This window comes from Micromesistius poutassou, assembly GCF_964030765.1.
Source record: "Micromesistius poutassou genome assembly, chromosome: 12".
In the NCBI taxonomy this organism is placed as follows: Eukaryota; Metazoa; Chordata; class Actinopteri; order Gadiformes; family Gadidae; genus Micromesistius; species Micromesistius poutassou.
The window spans coordinates 14650422-14668245 of record NC_140282.1 but is presented as its reverse complement, the minus strand read 5'-3'; the positions used below and the strand labels follow the sequence as shown (position 1 = coordinate 14668245).

Genomic DNA, 17824 nt, shown 5'->3' with positions numbered 1-17824 from the left:
AACCACTTCCCTGGTAATGACATCTCCATCCCGGCAGCGGTGGCCGCAGCGACCGCTGCCATGACAACCGGTGCAGGCTGTACAGGTGGAGGGGGGGAGGGAATAGAACAAAAGCTCTCTTCATGAGCTGCATACATGCAGAGACACAAACACCACGTCTTACTGTGTGTGCGCGCGCGCGTTTGTGTGTGTGTGTATTGGTCTGTTGTGGCAGTTTGTCTGGTGAGTGAGTGTGTTTGTATGCTGTGTGTTTGCGTGTCTGTGTTTACGGTGTATGTGTGTTTGGTGGGTGAGGGTGTGTGTGTCTGAAACATCTGAAAGTCAGAGAAAATAACAGTGCATTAAGTAGCAAGAAGGATCCAACTGTGACTGCTCTCTGCGGGTGTGTGTGTGAGAGATTATGTGTATTTTGCTGTGGGTGTGTGTCTGCATCTCTATCCATTTTGTGTGTGTGTGTGTGTGTGTGTGTGTGTGTATGTAGGAGTGTGTAGGAGACCTTGCTGACTAGGACAGCCCAGTGTTTTAGATTGAAATCCACTCTTGCCATGCTGACATCTGGTGGCTGGAGCTCGGTAATAAGGGAGGGCCTGATGACGTATGATGAGACACACACACACACACACACACACACACACACACACGCACACACACACACACACACACACACACACACACACACACACACACACACACGGGCCTGGCCTCCCCTGGACCTGCTCCATGTAATCTAGAAAGTGGTGGGGGGGGGGAGGAAATGGAGGTGGGGGCGGAGAGGTGGGAGGAGATGGAGGGGAGAATTTGGAGGTGGGGGGAGAGTTGGAGGCGAGGGTAGGGAAGGTGGTTAGGCTATCAAGGTGATCTTGTATTTATTGTATTTCATTTTTTGTACCTTTTTTATTTTATTCATGCTGCTGTCCTGCACTTTCCCCTGTGACACACTCATGTCCTTTGTGAGATTAATAAAGCACATTAAGACTATTTAATTAACAAACTGATTTCCTTTTTCTCAGTTTGAACACCCCTCCTGGAACGAAGGTGAAGCTACTTGGTACGGTCCAGGTTAGAAATGGCTTCCTGCTCCTGGAGGATTCCAAGATTTGCGTCCTGGGAGGGGAGGTTCAGTTCATGGTGGAGAAGTGGGAACTGCAGAGGGTGAGGCTCCAATGTTTTTTTTGATGAAGTAAATGAGGTTATGGATGTCAAACCTGACGATCATTCACACGCAAGTCGGTGACCTGGTCCATTGTCATGGTTTCAGAGTTTGGCCAAACACAGCCGGAGTAACATCGGAGCAGAAGGAGGACCTCCGCCTTTCGTACCGTTCGGACAGGTGGGCTGAAAAACAAGGACAACACAAAATACAATAACAATCAACACAATAGCACAACAATAAAACTACAACCACCATATCCTCAACATACTAAATACCGCAACAACTTCAACAGTACATCTACAACTACCACCTCATCAATGAAACTACAACAGTAAAGACAACATTTTTTTTTTTTCCACACATACAAGGAATTTGGACTCTGCATTTATCCCATCCGTGAATTAGTGAAACACACAGAGCTCACAGTGAACACACAGTGAGGTGAAGCACACACTAACCCGGAGCAGTGAGCCACTACAGTTACAGTGCTCGGGGAGCAGTGAGGGGTTGGGTGTCTTGCTCAAGGGCACTTCAGCCGTGGCTGTGGGCATGGGAGTGCAGTGAACTCAACCACTTCCCCCGCCCACATTTTTCCTACTGGGTCGGGGATCGAACCGGCAACCCTTCGGTTTAAACAGCAAAACAACAACAAAACACAGCCACAACACTATAACAACAACAACAACAACAAAAACAACCATTAACAAAATACAACAACCGCAACAATAGAACAACAGGAATACCACACAAATGACAGAATCACCATCATAACGGCACCACCTACAACAGGAGTGTAGCAGTAACCTCTGTCCACTACTCCAGAAGTGTGTGAGGCAAGAGGAGGTGGACAGTAAGGCCCTGGACCGGAGGAAGACCCTCCAGAGCCCCACCCCCCTCAAGCCAGAGGAGAACGAGCAGTTTGAGAAGCAGCGCACGGCCGCCATCGCCGAGGTTGCCAAGACCAAGGAGGTGAGGCAGTGCATTTCCACGTTAAACCGTATACACCCGACCGAGCTCGACGACCAAGGACTTTAGTTGGCTTTTGTACACTTGGGCCTGGCATCCCATTGCACAAGGAAAACATAAGTATAATAAAGCCATTATAATCAATTATCCGTTCTTAAATGAAATTACAATTGTTTTGATTTATGCTTATGTAACTTACCTGTTTCCCATCTGTCAGTCACCAGCTAGATAATTGGATTGGTAACTTGTGTAACTTTCCAGTTGCCCATCTGTTGGTCATCAGCTAGTTAATTGGTTTGGTTACGTGTAACCTGAGACCTATTGCTCACATGTTTGGACACAAGCTGGCTAATTGTATTGGTTACTTTTGTAACTAACCTGTTGCGCAGCTCTTGGTCACCAGCTGGCTAATTGGATTGGTTACCTATGTAACGTACCTGTGGCCATCCTGTTGGTTTCCTGCTAGTTAATTGGATTGGTTACTCGTGTAAGCAACCTGTTGCTCACCTGTGGCTCACTTGCGGGTCACTTGTCATGTCTCTGTGCTCAGGCTCCTCGTACGTTTGGCGGCGGGGGAAATGCTGGCGGGAACCTGAGCAGCAGTGGCCCTTCCTACCGCGGCCGAGACTTCAACACGTACCGCCGTCGAGAGGATCGGAGCGAGTGGACGGAGAGAAGCGACAGCCGCCAAGATGGGAACTACAGGGAGCCCGGGAGGGACAGCAGACAGGATGGGAACTACAGGGAGCCGGGAAGGGACGTCCGACAAGATGGGAACTACAGGGAGCTGGTGAGCGACATCGCTACTCATTACATCCAATTACATCCTGACATTACATCATTGAGCTCTTAGCACTTTCTTCATTAGCCAGAGGTCAGGGCAGGTTGGAGTCTAGATGGGTTGCTGGTTAAATCGTTGTTCCTGAGAAAGGAACAATGATTGAAATCCCTCCCTGCTCTCCCTCCCTCCATCCCTCCCTCTCTCGTTGTCCTTCTCTCTCTTCCTCCCCTGACTTCCACCCTTCTCTATAGCTCTTATTCTGCCTCTTCCTCCCATTCCTTCTCTTTAGCTCCTCTCCTCACAGTAGCATGATATAGCCCTATAGTCTATTAAGTTCATCCCGAAGGCCTTCAATAAGAGACATTATCTGCTGCTTGGGAGGGGGAAAGAGAGCTGCCCTGGTCAACACAAGCCTCTGCTTTCTGTTCATATGAAGTGCTCAAGTGTTCTCGGGAAGCCTTTTGGGGGAGGAATGCTTCCTTTTCGTTAGCATGATGGCCCTCTGAAGGGCCATCTGATTGGTTGCAGTAGCACTATGACTAGTCCTGCTAATTAGAAAAACTCTGAAGAGCTTGCCTAGCTCTCTCCTCTAAGGACACTACACACTCATGTTGTTTTCCCAGCGAGATTCCTGTTTTGATTGTCTAATTACGAGAAGGCTTGGTGGTGCCAGTACTGGGCATACTGGGCCAGTGTCTGGATCGGAAACAGGCCGGACGTGCGAGTGGAATTCACAGCCCACGCTATCATCACCACTATCCCCTATCATAGGGGATAGGGGATTCTTCGATGCATTGTGATTCTCTCTAGAACGATTCTGTTTCAATGCAGAACAATTAATAATCGGAAACAAATTTAATCAAAATTCTATATATATATATATATATATTAAATTAGTTTGCCTGCTGCAGAGCGCTACAAAAAACTACTTTCAGCCTGCGGGTTCTGTGTGCAGAGAACCGACTTTATCTAATATACAATATTAGATAAGGTAATTCATCTGTTGATAGTCTTTAATGATCATCACACACGTAGGAAGTGATTAGCAAACTCTGAGTAGCAAAGTCAGATGTATATAATATTTTTGAAATCCTGCATGGAAATGCACATTAAAAAAATTGTTGCATCGAGATGCATCGATAATCGTTTTATAATCGAATCGTTGACCTCTAAATCGAATCGTGAGGTGCCAAGAGATTCCCACCCCTAGTGTACAGTATAAACGGTACAAAAGCAAATTACTAATTACACAAGCACCAGGGGTCAGTGATGACGATCCTGAACTTCCTGACAGCCTAAATGAGTTTTACTGTCGTTTTGATGAAAGTAATACCAGTCACCTCACACAGCCCAGATGGGTCAACCCCCCCCAGCCCCCCTTTTGTCATTGAAGAGGATGAGGTTAGACTGTTACTTAGGAAACAAAACTGCAGGAAAGCTGCCGGCCCTGACCTGGTATCCTCTGCCACCATTAAGCACTGCGCAGTTGAGTTGGCTCCAGTGCTCACACATATTTTTAACTGGTCGTTAAGAGAATGTAGAGTCCCTGACTGTTATAAGTCTGCTGTCATAGTACCTGTGCCCAAAAATACCAAAATTAGCTGCTTGAACGACTACAGACCAGTAGCCTTAACTCTGGTGGTGATGAAAATATTTGAACGCATTGTATGCACCTACCTGTCCAGGGCAGTGAGCCTAGACCCCTTCCAGTTTCCATACAGGGCAAACAGGTCTGTTGAGGATGCTGTGTCCCTATGTATTCACTCTGTACTACAGCATCTAGAGTCCCCAGGTACTATGCCAATATTATTTTTATAGATTATAGTTCTGCTTTAAACACAATTTTACCCCTCAAACTTTTTAAACAACTTAAACAGTTGAGTGTGCATGAATTTAGAATTAAATGTCTTAAAGACTAAAGAAATGGTAGTGGACTTTCGCCGCAAGGGGCTAGTGTCCCAGCCCCTGGCCATCAATGGGGTAGAGGTGGGCAGCTTTAGGTTCTTAGGGACCATAGTCTCATCCTCAATGAAATGGGGAGACAACCTGAGCTGTATCACTAAAAAAGCTCACCAGAGGCTCTTTTTTCTCCAGCAGGGTGGCCTGTAAGGGGATGTTGCAATTCTATCGTGCCACTATTGAGAGTATTCTCTCCTTCTCTATTACTGTCTGGTATGGAAACACCACTGTCCAGAACAGGCTACAGCTAGACAGAATAGTTCACACGGCCGAGAAGATCATAGGTTGCAAACTCACCCCCTTATCAGAAATCTATAAGGCCCACATGCAACGAAAGGGCATGAAAATCCTGCTGGATGTAACTCATCCTGCCAATCATCTCCTTAGGATCCTCCCATCAGGTAGAAGGCTGAGGGCTATTAACACAAAGAAATCCCGCTTTTTAAATAGCACATACTGTAGTGCAATTATATTTTTAAATAGCTCTCTATCTTTGCACCAATACCTCAGGGAATTCGATCAATCCAACACAGGTCTTGGATAATGTGTCTCTGATTTTTTTCTTAGCAATGTTTTAAACTGTATTCTATTCATGCTACTATGCTGCAGTATTATATGTATATATGTATATATATGTATATATATATATATATATATATATATATATATATATATTTTTTTTTTTCAGTATCATCCTGTTACATTCGCACTTTTGGAAGTGAACTTAAAACCTGCACTTTAGGTGAACTTCCACTAAAGTCACTTGCCACTTTTAGACTCTTGCCTATGTAGGGATGAGCCATGAATGAATGAATGAATGAATCATGTATGTACTATGTCTTATGTCTATGTCTTTGGCTTCCTATTTTTGTGTGGTGTTTGTCTTGTCTGTTGTATTGTAGAGCACACTGCAGCAAATTCCTAACAACTTCTGTTGTATGGCAATTAATGTATTGAATCTTGAATCTTGTACAGAGAGTACACCGGTGTGAATTTGCGCTACGGTAGGGATTTTGACGTTACCGTATGACCTGTAAATGAGAGCTTTCTTTTTCTTAGTTTTTTTTACTTAACAAGCGCTAAAGAAGCAACGTAGTGGCAGGGACGCAGTCGTTTATTCATATTTTCATCCGGAGGTGCACACAGCTTTTGGCCGTGTTCTATACGATATTCTAGAACACTCCGGGAGCTCTGGCAGGCGCCCTGGAGCTCTATATCTAAATAATATAATATAATATATAGATATTTATAATATAATATATAATATCATGGCCAAAAGCTGTGTGCGCCTCCGGGTGATATTATGAATCTTAAAGATTGCATGGTGTTCTCCAACATCTCTGGTCCTTCCACATCAATCTGAAGTCGCGGTTCAATGTGGACTTCAGAGATTCAAAGCCAAAGTTTCTTTCCCCCAATTCCTTCTCCACCATGGCCGAGATAACCCCCACTACGAGTCTTTACTTGTTGTGGAAGTACCAGAGACGTCCGAGAACCTCAGTCTTTTATTCATAATATCATCCGGAGGCACACACAGCTTTTGGCCGTGATATTATATATTATATTATATACCTATATATTCTATAATTTATATATTATATTATATTATTTAGATACAGAGCTACGGGAGTCCGCAAACGACACATTCCCCTTTAGAAGCATTTATATAGAAATAAGAAGATAAAATGAACATAGCGTGATATAATACTGTTACTGTCTATGCCTCAAATCATACCGTGATATAAATTTTTGTCGTTACAGTACAGCCCTACATTACAGCATACACTATCATCCCAAATACATTCATTACCGATATACTATCATCATGATACACTTATCATTACCAACCCACTTTCATCCCCAATACATTAATCAGCGACACACTATCATCACCAACTCACTATCATCACCAATACACTATCATCACAGCAACAACACCTTGAAACTTCTTCATGAGACCATCATTTTAAAAGCACAAATAGAAAAATAACTATATATATAAAAATAAAAATAACTATATATATAAAGATAAATGAACCCTATCCCAACTCTCCCCGATCTCTCCTCCCACCCTCACTTCGTCCCGTTCTCCATATTCTCCACTTCATTTACACATTAAAATACGCTTCCTTGCCTTGACACCGTTTTGCTACAGCCGTGTGAAATTGAGAGGGGTCTATGAGGTATGCAGCTAGCGGAACAGGGCCTTTGAATCTTGCCTAATGCCCACTGATTATATTCTGCTCACTCGCACTCACCTATTCATGTAAAAGATAAATAATAATATGTTACAGCCGATTAAACCTTTGTGCAGCCCAAGGTTTTCCTTCCTCAAACTAAACAGGGGTCTAGTTAGAACAGATACTGTTTAAATCCACCAGACACTGATTATTTAATTTGGTTGGACTATTTCTGACCTTGTGAGTGCATAGCTCTGGCTATGCCATGTACCTTCAGGGTTTCAAATTTCACGTTTTATTAGACAATAGGAATGGACTTGTGAGCATTCGCAGAAGTCAAGCATGTAATGGTTTCATTGCCGGAGCAGTTTCAAAATAAACAATATTTTTTTTATGTGATGAGTCGATGTTGTTGTACATCTTTCAAACTTTTTTAACTGTGATTCTTTTAGACATCCTTTAGATAATCAAGTGGGCTGGGATGGCTTAACGCTAATCTGCCAGCAGTGAAGAGGACAATGAACTGCAGGAAGACTTCTCTCCCTGATCTGTGTAATTCTACTTAGGATGGACATCCCCTGTTTCCTTCTTTATCTAGTTCTCTGATAATCCCTCCTCCATCTCCGCCTCTTCTATTTCCTTCCATTTTCTCCATTCATTCATTGTTTTCGTTGTTTCAATCATCCTATTATATCCATGACACTACTTGCCTACCTGACCTTCCTCGAACAAAGTACTACTCATCTGTTCTGCTTCCTCAGAATGGGTTTTTAATCTCTCTGTGTGTCACTTTCTCCTCGATATAACCACCCCCCCCGGCCATCTCTTCCTCCTCTCTATCACTTTATATCCTTCTCTCTCCTCCCTCCTCCCTCTTCTGTCTCCTTCTTTCTTTCTCTCATTCTTTCTCTGCTCACCCTCTCCTCTCTTTCTGAGAACTGCTCTGACTGAGATTGAGGAATAATAATATTTTGTTGTCATTAAATGTGAAGTCCCCCTTCATCTCTCATCTCTGCCAGGTGGATGAGCGGGCACTGAAGGACATCATGGAGATGGGCTTTGATAAGGAGGACGCTCGGGTGGCTCTGATGGACCACAACAACAACCTGGAGGCTGCTCTGAACAGCCTGCTGACTGCAGCCACTAGCCCCGCCCCTAGCCCCACCCCTGGCCAGGTCCCTAGCAGACATGGCTCCTCCTTCGACATGCACGGGTCCGACCCCAGCCGGCCTCCATCCAGGGGTATGTACACACACATATACTCTTGCGCACACACACACACACACACACACACACACACTCATTCAACCACTACATAAAATATATACCTTGTATTCCCTCTCTTAAAACAAAATCCAAACAGGCGATAAAACACTGTTTTAGAGAGAGCGATAGGTGAGAAAATTCTCCTAGACTTTACACGCATAATAAAACACATCCATCACTGTGTGTGTGTGTGTGTGTGTGTGTGTGTGTGTGTGTGCGTGTGCAGGCAGAGGCAGAGGCAGGGGCAGGGGCAGGGGGAGAGGGCGGTCGAGGGGTGAGGATGACGAAGATGGAGAGGGAGCAGGAGGAAGGCCGTCTGGACCAAGCACGCTGTTCGACTTCTTGGAGTCAAAGATAGGAGCGTTCTCCATCAACGGTTGGTGTGCTTTCTGGTCATACCGTCTGTCTCTCTGTCCGTTTGTCTGTCTCTATCTGCACTGAACTGTGGCTTCAGTTGTATGTTTAATTAGTTTAATAAAAGTTAATCCTGAGGGACCGCGTTGTGGCTGTGTTTATGTGTTTATGAATGTGTAGTTTATGAACATTGTGTTTGTGTGTGTGTGTCTATGTTGAGTAGTTTATTAACATTGTGTTAACGTGTTAGTTTATTAACTAACTTTAGTTTATTAACATTGTGTTCATGAGTTTGTTTGTTTATGTTGTCTAGTTTATAATGTGTCTGTTTTTAGTTTAATAACATTGTGTTTATATGTAGTTTATTAAGATTCTGTTTAGTTTTTTAACACAGTATTTATGCGTGTGTTTATGTTGTGTAGTTCATTAACATTGTGTTAAATGTGTTGTGTGTGTGTGTAGTTTCTTAACATTGCGTGTTTTGGCAGATTCTAAGCCCCAGGAGCCGGCGGTGAGGCCCCAGGACGGGAGATCTTCCTTCTCCTCCTCCTTGGACCTGCACTCCTCTTCCAAAGCCTCCTTCTCCCAGCGGACCCCCAGACCCCCGCGCTTCAACAGGGACACAGACTTCCCCCGGCCCGGCCAAGACCCTCCCGCCACACCGACGGCCCCCCAGGGCTCCGCCCACTGGCCCGGCCCCGACAGAGGCCCCCGTGGTGGGAACGACCGCTGGCCCAACGGCCGCAGGGACTTCCAGAACGACCACAACACCGGCACCTCTTCCTTTTCATCGTCCACGTCTGCGCTCGGCCAGCCCAAGGTTCCCCCGCCCCCGCCGGCCTCGCGCTCAGAGAGCTCCCACCAGCCGGCCTCGCGCTCAGAGAGCTCCCACCAGCCGGCCTCGCGCTCAGAGAGCTTCCACCAGCCGGCCTCGCGCTCGGAGAGCTCCCACCAGCCGGCCTCACGCTCAGAGAGCTTCCACCAGCCGGCCTCGCGCTCAGAGAGCTCCCACCAGCCGGCCTCACGCTCAGAGAGCTTCCACCAGCCGGCCTCGCGCTCGGAGAGCTCCCACCAGCCGGCCTCGCGCTCGGAGAGCTTCCACCAGCCGGCCTCACGCTCGGAGAGCTTCCACCAGCCGGCCTCACGCTCAGAGAGCTCCCACCAGCCGGCCTCACGCTCAGAGAGCTCCCACCAGCCGGCCTCACGCTCAGAGAGCTTCCACCAGCCGGCCTCGCGCTCAGAGAGCTTCCACCAGCCGGCCTCGCGCTCAGAGAGCTTCCACCAGCCGGCCTCACGCTCAGAGAGCTTCCACCAGCCGGCCTCGCGCTCAGAGAGCTTCCACCAGCCGGCCTCGCGCTCAGAGAGCTTCCACCAGCGCAATGCCCGCAATGGAGAAGCTGGTGCAGGGGAATCAAACCACCGAAGAGGCCCCAGAGAGAACGCCGTGACGCCAAAGGTCAACGACCCACCACCACCGCCCGAGAGCAGGGGGGGGGGAGTGCCGAGACGTAACGACTACAGAGCCGAAGACCCCGGCAGGAGGCGAGGAGGGAGGGGCGGGGACCGGCCGACCTCGTGGACGGAGGCGACGGCCACGGCGACCGACCAGGACGTCGGGGGCGTGTCCCGGGACACGCGGCCCAACAGGGGCGGGGATCTCCTCAATGGCGACTGGGAGCAGAGGAGAACGGGGCCCATCAAACCCGACGTCACGGCGACGCCCTTCCGGAGAGAAGACCCCCCCCCGCAGGCCAGGAGGACCCCCCCGCACACGGGACCCATCAAACCCGACGCCGTCGCGACGCACCCCAGAGACGCCCCTCCTCCCAAGAGAACGGCCCCCCAGAGGGGGCCCGGCCAGGGCAGGCCAGGCCAAAAGCCGGTCCAGGACAAAATTCAAGGTCCTAAAGGGTCGGAGAAAAGTCACACGGGGGAGTCATCGTGGAAACCAGGCGACCAGTGTATGGCGCCCTACTGGGAAGATGGCAAGGTAAGGAACCTGCAAAGAACCTGGTTTCAGGTTTAATAATGATAAGCCATTGACTTGTTCAAGGTCGTACCTGTGATGTCATTACTTCTATAGTGACGTCACAAGTTGGGTCAGAGATATGAATGACAGATCAGACTACCAGTTGGTACAGAGCAATAGGAAGGCTGGTTGGCTCACCACCCAGGAAATGTTCACTTGGTGGGAAACTAGGGGCCCTTAAAGTTGCTTTCACACCAAAAGCGAACTTGGGTGAGGTTGCTTGCGCCTTTCTCACACGAGTTATTCAGCATCTGCGGGAAAGTTAAAATGTTTCAACTCGAGTGAATGTGAACCAGCGGAAAATTTGGATCAATTCGCGTCTTTGCATTGACTTTATATGTATTCGCTCCGCTCCTTCGCTCTTTTGAACGCCGGTAATATGTGCTGGTGAGAGGTGTGGATGAGGTGTTTAGGAGCTACACACACTGCTGGAATGGATTGATGTTCAATGTGTGGGTATAAAACAAAAGGTAATGAACTGAACTTGGATGTCTAATTTGTTTATACGTGCCTGATCTGCTTGTTCAGTCAATCTGAATTAGAAAACACTTCCAGCTGTTGTCTCGTGTATAATTAATAGATCAGCTTCTTGTTAAAGCCACTGTTTAGTAGGGGTGGGAATCTCTTGGCACCTCACGATTTGATTCAGAGGTCAACGATTCAATTATAAAGCGATTATCGATGCATCTCGATTCAACATTTTTTTTAAATTTACATTTCCATGCAGGATTTTCAAAAATATATATATACATCTGACTTTGCTACTCAGAGTTTGCTAATCATTTCCTACTTGTGATGATCATTAAAGACAATCAACAGATAAATTACCTTAAGGATAAAGTCGGTTCTCTGCGCAGAGAACCCGCAGGCAGAAATTTGTTTTCTGTAGCGCTCTGCAGCAGGCGAACAAATTTAATTAAAAAACTAAAATATATATATATATATGTATATATATATATATATAAATTATTATTTTTTTTTATTTGTTTCAGATTATTCATTTTTCTGCATCGAGACGGAATCGTTCTAGATAGAATCGCGATGCATCGAAGAATCTAATATTTTTCCCACCCCTACTGTTTAGAGTTTGTCCACTAATGCATGTGGACCACTCCAGGTGTTACACGCAGGTGTACTTTCTGTTTTTTATATTGCATCTTTGAAATCATCTCATCAAAGACGGACCCATGTAAATAATATCCTCTAGAGAAAGGGAATTCCCTCTGTGAAGAATACTCAATGTTTTTTGCTCCCTCCCTCCCTCTCTCTCTCCCCTTTCGCTGTCGTTGCTCTTTCTCTTGGACCCTCCTCCCTCCCTCTCACTGTCTTTCACTCTGTCCTATCTCCCTGCTACAACCTCGCTATCTATCTCCATTTCGCCTTCTCTCTCTGTCTCCCTCCCACCCTCTCCCTCCCCCCTGTCGGTCTCAGTTCTACCGAGCGAGGATCGATGCGGTGCATGCCTCCGGCTGCACAGCGGTGGTGGTCTTCAGCGACTTCGGCAACTGTGAGGAGGTCCTACTCCACAGCATCAAACCTGCGATCCCTGGCCCCTGGGTGAGGAACTAAGGAAGCCTTTAGGAGCCAGATAGAGTGGGAGATACGAGACTAGACAGGAAGTTGCGTCTTCTTATTTTTGACTGATCGCAGATATCTTTTGCCGTCAAAAAACCGAGTTTGTCATTGTTGTGATCAGAACTTTCTCTCTCTGGGTAACTAAGAGATACACCTGCTTGTTGATCCACTTCTACTACAACAAATACCAATGTTCTACAACTAGTCTCTTGTAGTCAATAGTTAAATGCAACAGAAAAAGGCTAAATATTGTCACATCCACATGAACCCAATAAAGTTTTGGGTCAATCAAAAACATTGTTGATGTAAAGTGTTGTCAGTATCGCACAAATGTAGAGTCACTTTAGTAGCCTCTTTCCACTGGACTAGTTTCATCTTCCTTATGCCTATATAATATAGATGATATACTTATGAATGCAATACATAACCCCATGAGCCAACCAATAAGGTCAGTATTTAGATGGAAGCATCATCATGGGGGGGCAGGATATTACAGTGGCTTTGGTGTTTGACTCCCATCTGCAAGGTTGTGGGTTTAAATTTCCCCCCAATGTCCACAGACTACCTGTAGGTATTCTGGAGCTTGATGCTCCCTACCTGCCCTTTTATGGCACGTACCTGAAACACGCCGCTTTGGTAAACCGTGTCTGAATGACTCAGTGGGGGGTTGGGGGTTCAGCATGCTGGCTGCTGTAAGGTGAGGGTTGTTTAGAGTCAGAGAGAGGGTTAGTGTTAAGGTGAGGAGAGGTGGAGAGGCCTCCAGCATGTTGTACGACGGAGGATCGGGAAAGGGGTGAGGGTAGTGCAGTGGGAGGGTTTAGGGGGTGAGAGTAGTCCAGTGTGAACGGTAAGGGGTTTACGGTAGTCCAGTGGGAGGGGTGAGGGTAGTCCAGTGGGATGGGTGAGAGTAGTCCAGTGTGACGGGTGAGGGTAATCCAGTGGGAGGGGTAAGGGGGTGAGGATAATCCAGTGGGAGGGGTAAGGGGGTGAGGATAATCCAGTGTGAGGGATAAGGGGGTGAGGATAATCCAGTGGGAGGGGTGAGGGGGTGAGGGTAATCCAGTGGGAGGGGTATGGGTTGAGGTCAATCCAGTGGGAAGGGGGTGAAGGTAGTCAAGTGTTGGGGGGGGGGGGGGGGGGGGGTGAGGTAGTCCAGTGTAAGGGGGTGAGGGTAGTCCAGTGGGAGGGGTAAGGGGGTGAGGATAATCCAGTGGGGGGGGGGTAAGGGGGTGAGGGTAATCCAGGGGGAGGGGTGAGGGGGTGAGGATAATCCAGGGGGAGGGGTAAAGGGGTCAGGGTAATCCAGTGGGAGGGGGAGCTGAGGGTTGTCCAGTCTGAGGAGGGAGAGGGGGGATAGAGGGGATAGAGAGTAGTCCAGTGTGGGTCAGGGGTCTACCTGCTCGTCGTCCTGTCAGTCGCTAACACGCGTCGTGTTACCGTGTCTGCTGACAGGAGGAAGACGACGGTTGCTATGACGACTCGATGGAGTTTCGCGACGGCGGCGACGGACAGATGCGGACGGCTCGACCCACGCAGCAATATTACCAGCCCCCTCGGGCGCGGGACTAGCCACGCCCCGCAGCTAGTCAGCCACGCCCCCCCACCGCGAAAGCGCCAGTAGGTTACATAAGGGCGGAGCTCAACACCTTGTTAAAACAAGCCACGATCACAGAACTGTTTGCACGTTGGCATCCCGCGTGGGGAAAATATGTAGCATTGTTGAAATGATAACTCGTCTTTGTGATGTGTAATGTAAGTGGACGCATAAACCAAAAAACTCACTTGAACGTGACGTGACTGAAGCCAAGACAACCGCTAGCTAGTGGAAGTGGAATCAAAATGTTGCCACATATTTATTTATGCTCTCAGTGGTTAACTGGGGTTGGCAACCTGTAAGTTGCACTTGAAGGTTAGCTCAATGTGTGCTACCATGGTACTAGACGTTTCCTTTCCATACAGTAGAGAAGAAACAGGTTAGAGCTGCTAAATTCTTGCAGTGTTTCCAAATTGGCAAAGTCCCCACTTGCGATCGCTTGACATGCAGACACAGTAGCAGGAGATTGCTGACTAATAAGCTCCATATATTTGATGAAAAATAGTTTGAAAGGTCTTATTAAGGTTCTGTATGTACAAGCAGATGTGCCTATTGATTGGTAGGCACATGATAACAGTGCAGATCTAAAAATTGCGGCCCAAAATAGGTCGGAAACCATTGTTTTAGTGTATGGTCAACCAATTTTAATCCCCAGCCCACCCACACAGCTGAGGCTCTTGGGAAGCATTGGGGCACAGACTTGTATAACTTCACAGAAGTTGACATTACAGGAGACGGTTTACATGGAGTTAGGACGTTTTTTAAAGAAGCATTTTATTGTGTGCTTAGTAATCACCTGTTGTTTTTTTTTCTATCAATCTATATCCACACTTGTTTCAGTGAGAAAGAAACACTCTTTCCTCGATGATCCTGAGTTCTTCCTGACTAACGAAGGCTCCGCATCTTCCCAAAGATGGAGAAGACTTTTTCAAAGGGCTTTGGACAAGAGCTAAACGAATAACCTGACGTCAATTTCCAAGGACTTTGTTACAGACTCTTATCTCGTGTAAATTGTGTGAGAGTTTATAGACCGCCTGCATCATCATGTTAATAAACTACAGTTGCAAATATCTGCTATGTCTTTTGTTACGTTTCTGTACCCTATGGAATCCGCCAGGTTTTAAAATGACTGCCTTCCTCTTTCCTTCTCGGGGTCGGGTAGATAAGCTAATGAAGTTTTGGAATTCAATTACCACCTCGGATAAACTAAATTACTCCATCAGATAAGGTAAAATCCATCCCAAACTTTGGTCGGAAAAGATAAGCCTATAAAATAATGTCTGCGGTGCATTTCCTAATCATTCACAGCCTTAAAGATGTTCAATGGTTTTTATATATACTCCCAGCCCCCTAATGACTTATTCATTGGCTTTAAAACGCTGTCGCCGTTCACGCCTAGCGATCGATTCCCCGCGCTCATTTGTCGTGTTCTGCCAAGCAAATCCGTTGGGTAAGACAATCTGGCCCGCCTGTAATGGAGATGCTTGCGGTGGAGATATCATTTTGCACATTACAAAAGGGACTATCGCTACTCCTTCGACCGTGCAGCGCACACACAGTACCAACGCGCACACACACGCACACACATCCGCACCCCCCACCGGGACGGCTATTTCCGAGCTTTCGCCGTTCAACACGTTTACACATCATGAAACAATCGTGGCCCGCCGCTGGGGTGGAGCAGACAAAAGGCGCAGGGTTCAGTGGAAGGGTCAGCCTGATATTCTGTGTCCCCGGGCAGCGGGATTTGTTTTCTCCTCCCAGTGGCCACAGATGAATAATTGACAGGAGGTAATATGGAAACCTATTGAACAGGAAGCACTGAAAGTGAAGAGAGGGAGGGAGGAGGAGAGGGATGAGAGCGTTTCCTGCCGGCCCTGAAATACCCTCCGGTGTGTTCCCTAAAGAATCATGTGGGATGCGAGGAGCTCATTTTCTGATGACATTTGGATCTAACGTGGGATAGTTTCTGGGTTTGGGAAATCAAATTTAGGGGTTCGTTCAGAGTTTTTGTTTTTTTTCATTAAAAGATGTAGAGTAGGATTAGATTGGTTTCTCGATTTGTTCAACAATCCATGTAGTTTGATTGTCCACCATATTCATATTTCAGTCATTCCATCTGAACAACGCTAGAGAACGCTATTACATTGGGACAAAAAAACTGTTTTCGTGGCTCAATCTAAAACATTAAAGGCTGACAACTACGTGCAACACATTATAAGAGTATGAGTTATGTATAACGCACAGGTGCTGCAGGTCTGTGTCCAGAATGTATTTTATAGCACCAGCTTTCGAGACCTACTGTGTTGAAGACCTATCTGTGGATACCTTTACCTGCGATGGCCTTTCAGCTTGTAAGGGGCAAAGCTATGACCAAATTTACCACTAAGCCCTACCCCTCTGTGTTACGCGTTCACCTGTAGGGGTAGGGTGTCCCAATTCTTGTTTGGATAGAAGGGTAATTCCAACTGGTAGGGCTACATGGCCCTCCAAACTGAGGTTTTTCCGAGGCATATCAAATCTGAGTGTTATAAGAAATCTCATTGAATGCCTTGCGAATCATCGTCGAGATAGTGGTGAGCACTTCACAAACAAAGGCAAACCACAATTATATTTTCTTTGTTAATATAGAACCAAAGAAATTATGAAAACCATATTATCTTAGTTTAATGTCGTTTCAATTATAATTAATTATTATTGACCCATCTCTCATTTAAAAAAATTGCTAGTATGGTATTCTCACAGTTCCCCCCTTTGATGGCATACAACGACCGAAGTCCAGCAGTTGTTTCTGCACAGGAGCACGGGTTTCTAGCCTACAGAGCACCGCTGTTCTGTCATGAAGTGGCCTTGTAATGAAGCTGTGTTCTTTTTTCTGACTTGTTTGATCAATTGTTAACAGGAAACTTAGAAGTTGTGAACGATTCACAAGGGATCATGTTTCCTATGTCCATCAGATAAATGGCAAAAGTTGTGATAATACCACTATTGCCGTAACAGGGAGGCAGTCTGGTGATTTACCGATGACAACCACAAAATGATGCCTATAGCCCACGCAACAGATCATCAGCTGCAGACGGCATTGTGAAAGTCGAAATATCTGGCAAAATACGTTGTGTGTCTACTTAAACGCCATTGCTGACTACTGCAGGGTCTTGAAGGGTTGTCCCATTTCACGGTGGAAGATTTCAACCACTACCCCTTGTAACTCTTTACAGAGGGGCAGGTCGAAAAGCGAGTGGCACTCGAAAAAGAGTGGTAGGGTTAAACATGAGAAATTGCATTGGGCCTTCGACTCCGAAGGTCTACAAATAACCTCTGTAGTTTGGAGTCTGCAAACAATCTCTTCACTTCTTCTGTCTCTCCATCCCTCCACCAAAAGACCATCGCGTTCACAGCTGCTTGTTCCTCTGCCTTCGGCGGATCTGCAACATACTCTCTGACATCACTTCCTGTTTGGAGGTGTCATTGAAACTCACATAACTTTACAGGCTTATTTATATGTGCTGAGCCCACACTATAGTCGCACGCTCATGGTGAGACCACAGATGGACCACTTATCTTACACTTCTTACACAGTTCTCTCTGTCTGCATCTGTCTATCTTCCTCGCTTGGTCTCTCTTTCATGGGCATTTTCTCACGGACACTATGTCTCTCTTTCACTGGACTCTCTGCTCTCTTGCAACCACTTTCTCTTTTCCCTCAGGGTCTCTCGTGTCTCTCTCTTTTTCTCGTTTGCTCTCTCATGGTCTCTCTCCCCTGACTCTCCAGTGCAACCTGATAAGTTTGGTTAACAGAGGGAGGAATGGCCTCCCCTCCCCATACCTCCTCCTCTAGCTCCTCCGTCTCCCAGCTGGCCTGCTCTCTCTGTAAGCACCTCCGTTGCTCCGTCTAAATGCGATGCCTCGACCCACGGTACCCTGACCCCCGTTGCCGTGGTGACCCGCACCACCTCCCACGCAACAC

General features: G+C 46.8%; 1 protein-coding gene across 1 annotated transcript in view; it reads left to right on the top strand.

The window, feature by feature from the left end:
* The window catches only part of tdrd3 (tudor domain containing 3), a gene marked incomplete at its 5' end in the record, with an annotated part of 16343 nt that extends 1661 nt beyond the window's left edge, over positions 1-14682 (top strand). Inside the window, 9 exons of the mRNA XM_084476358.1 lie at positions 1011-1152; positions 1259-1330; positions 1976-2122; positions 2670-2909; positions 8059-8281; positions 8532-8681; positions 9148-10649; positions 12120-12245; positions 13716-14682. Of these exons, the coding sequence (XP_084332484.1) occupies positions 1011-1152; positions 1259-1330; positions 1976-2122; positions 2670-2909; positions 8059-8281; positions 8532-8681; positions 9148-10649; positions 12120-12245; positions 13716-13832 (2719 nt within the window). The 3' untranslated portion in view covers positions 13833-14682. The remainder of the gene's footprint in view (positions 1-1010; positions 1153-1258; positions 1331-1975; positions 2123-2669; positions 2910-8058; positions 8282-8531; positions 8682-9147; positions 10650-12119; positions 12246-13715) is intronic.
* Between the last annotated feature and the right edge of the window lie 3142 nt (positions 14683-17824).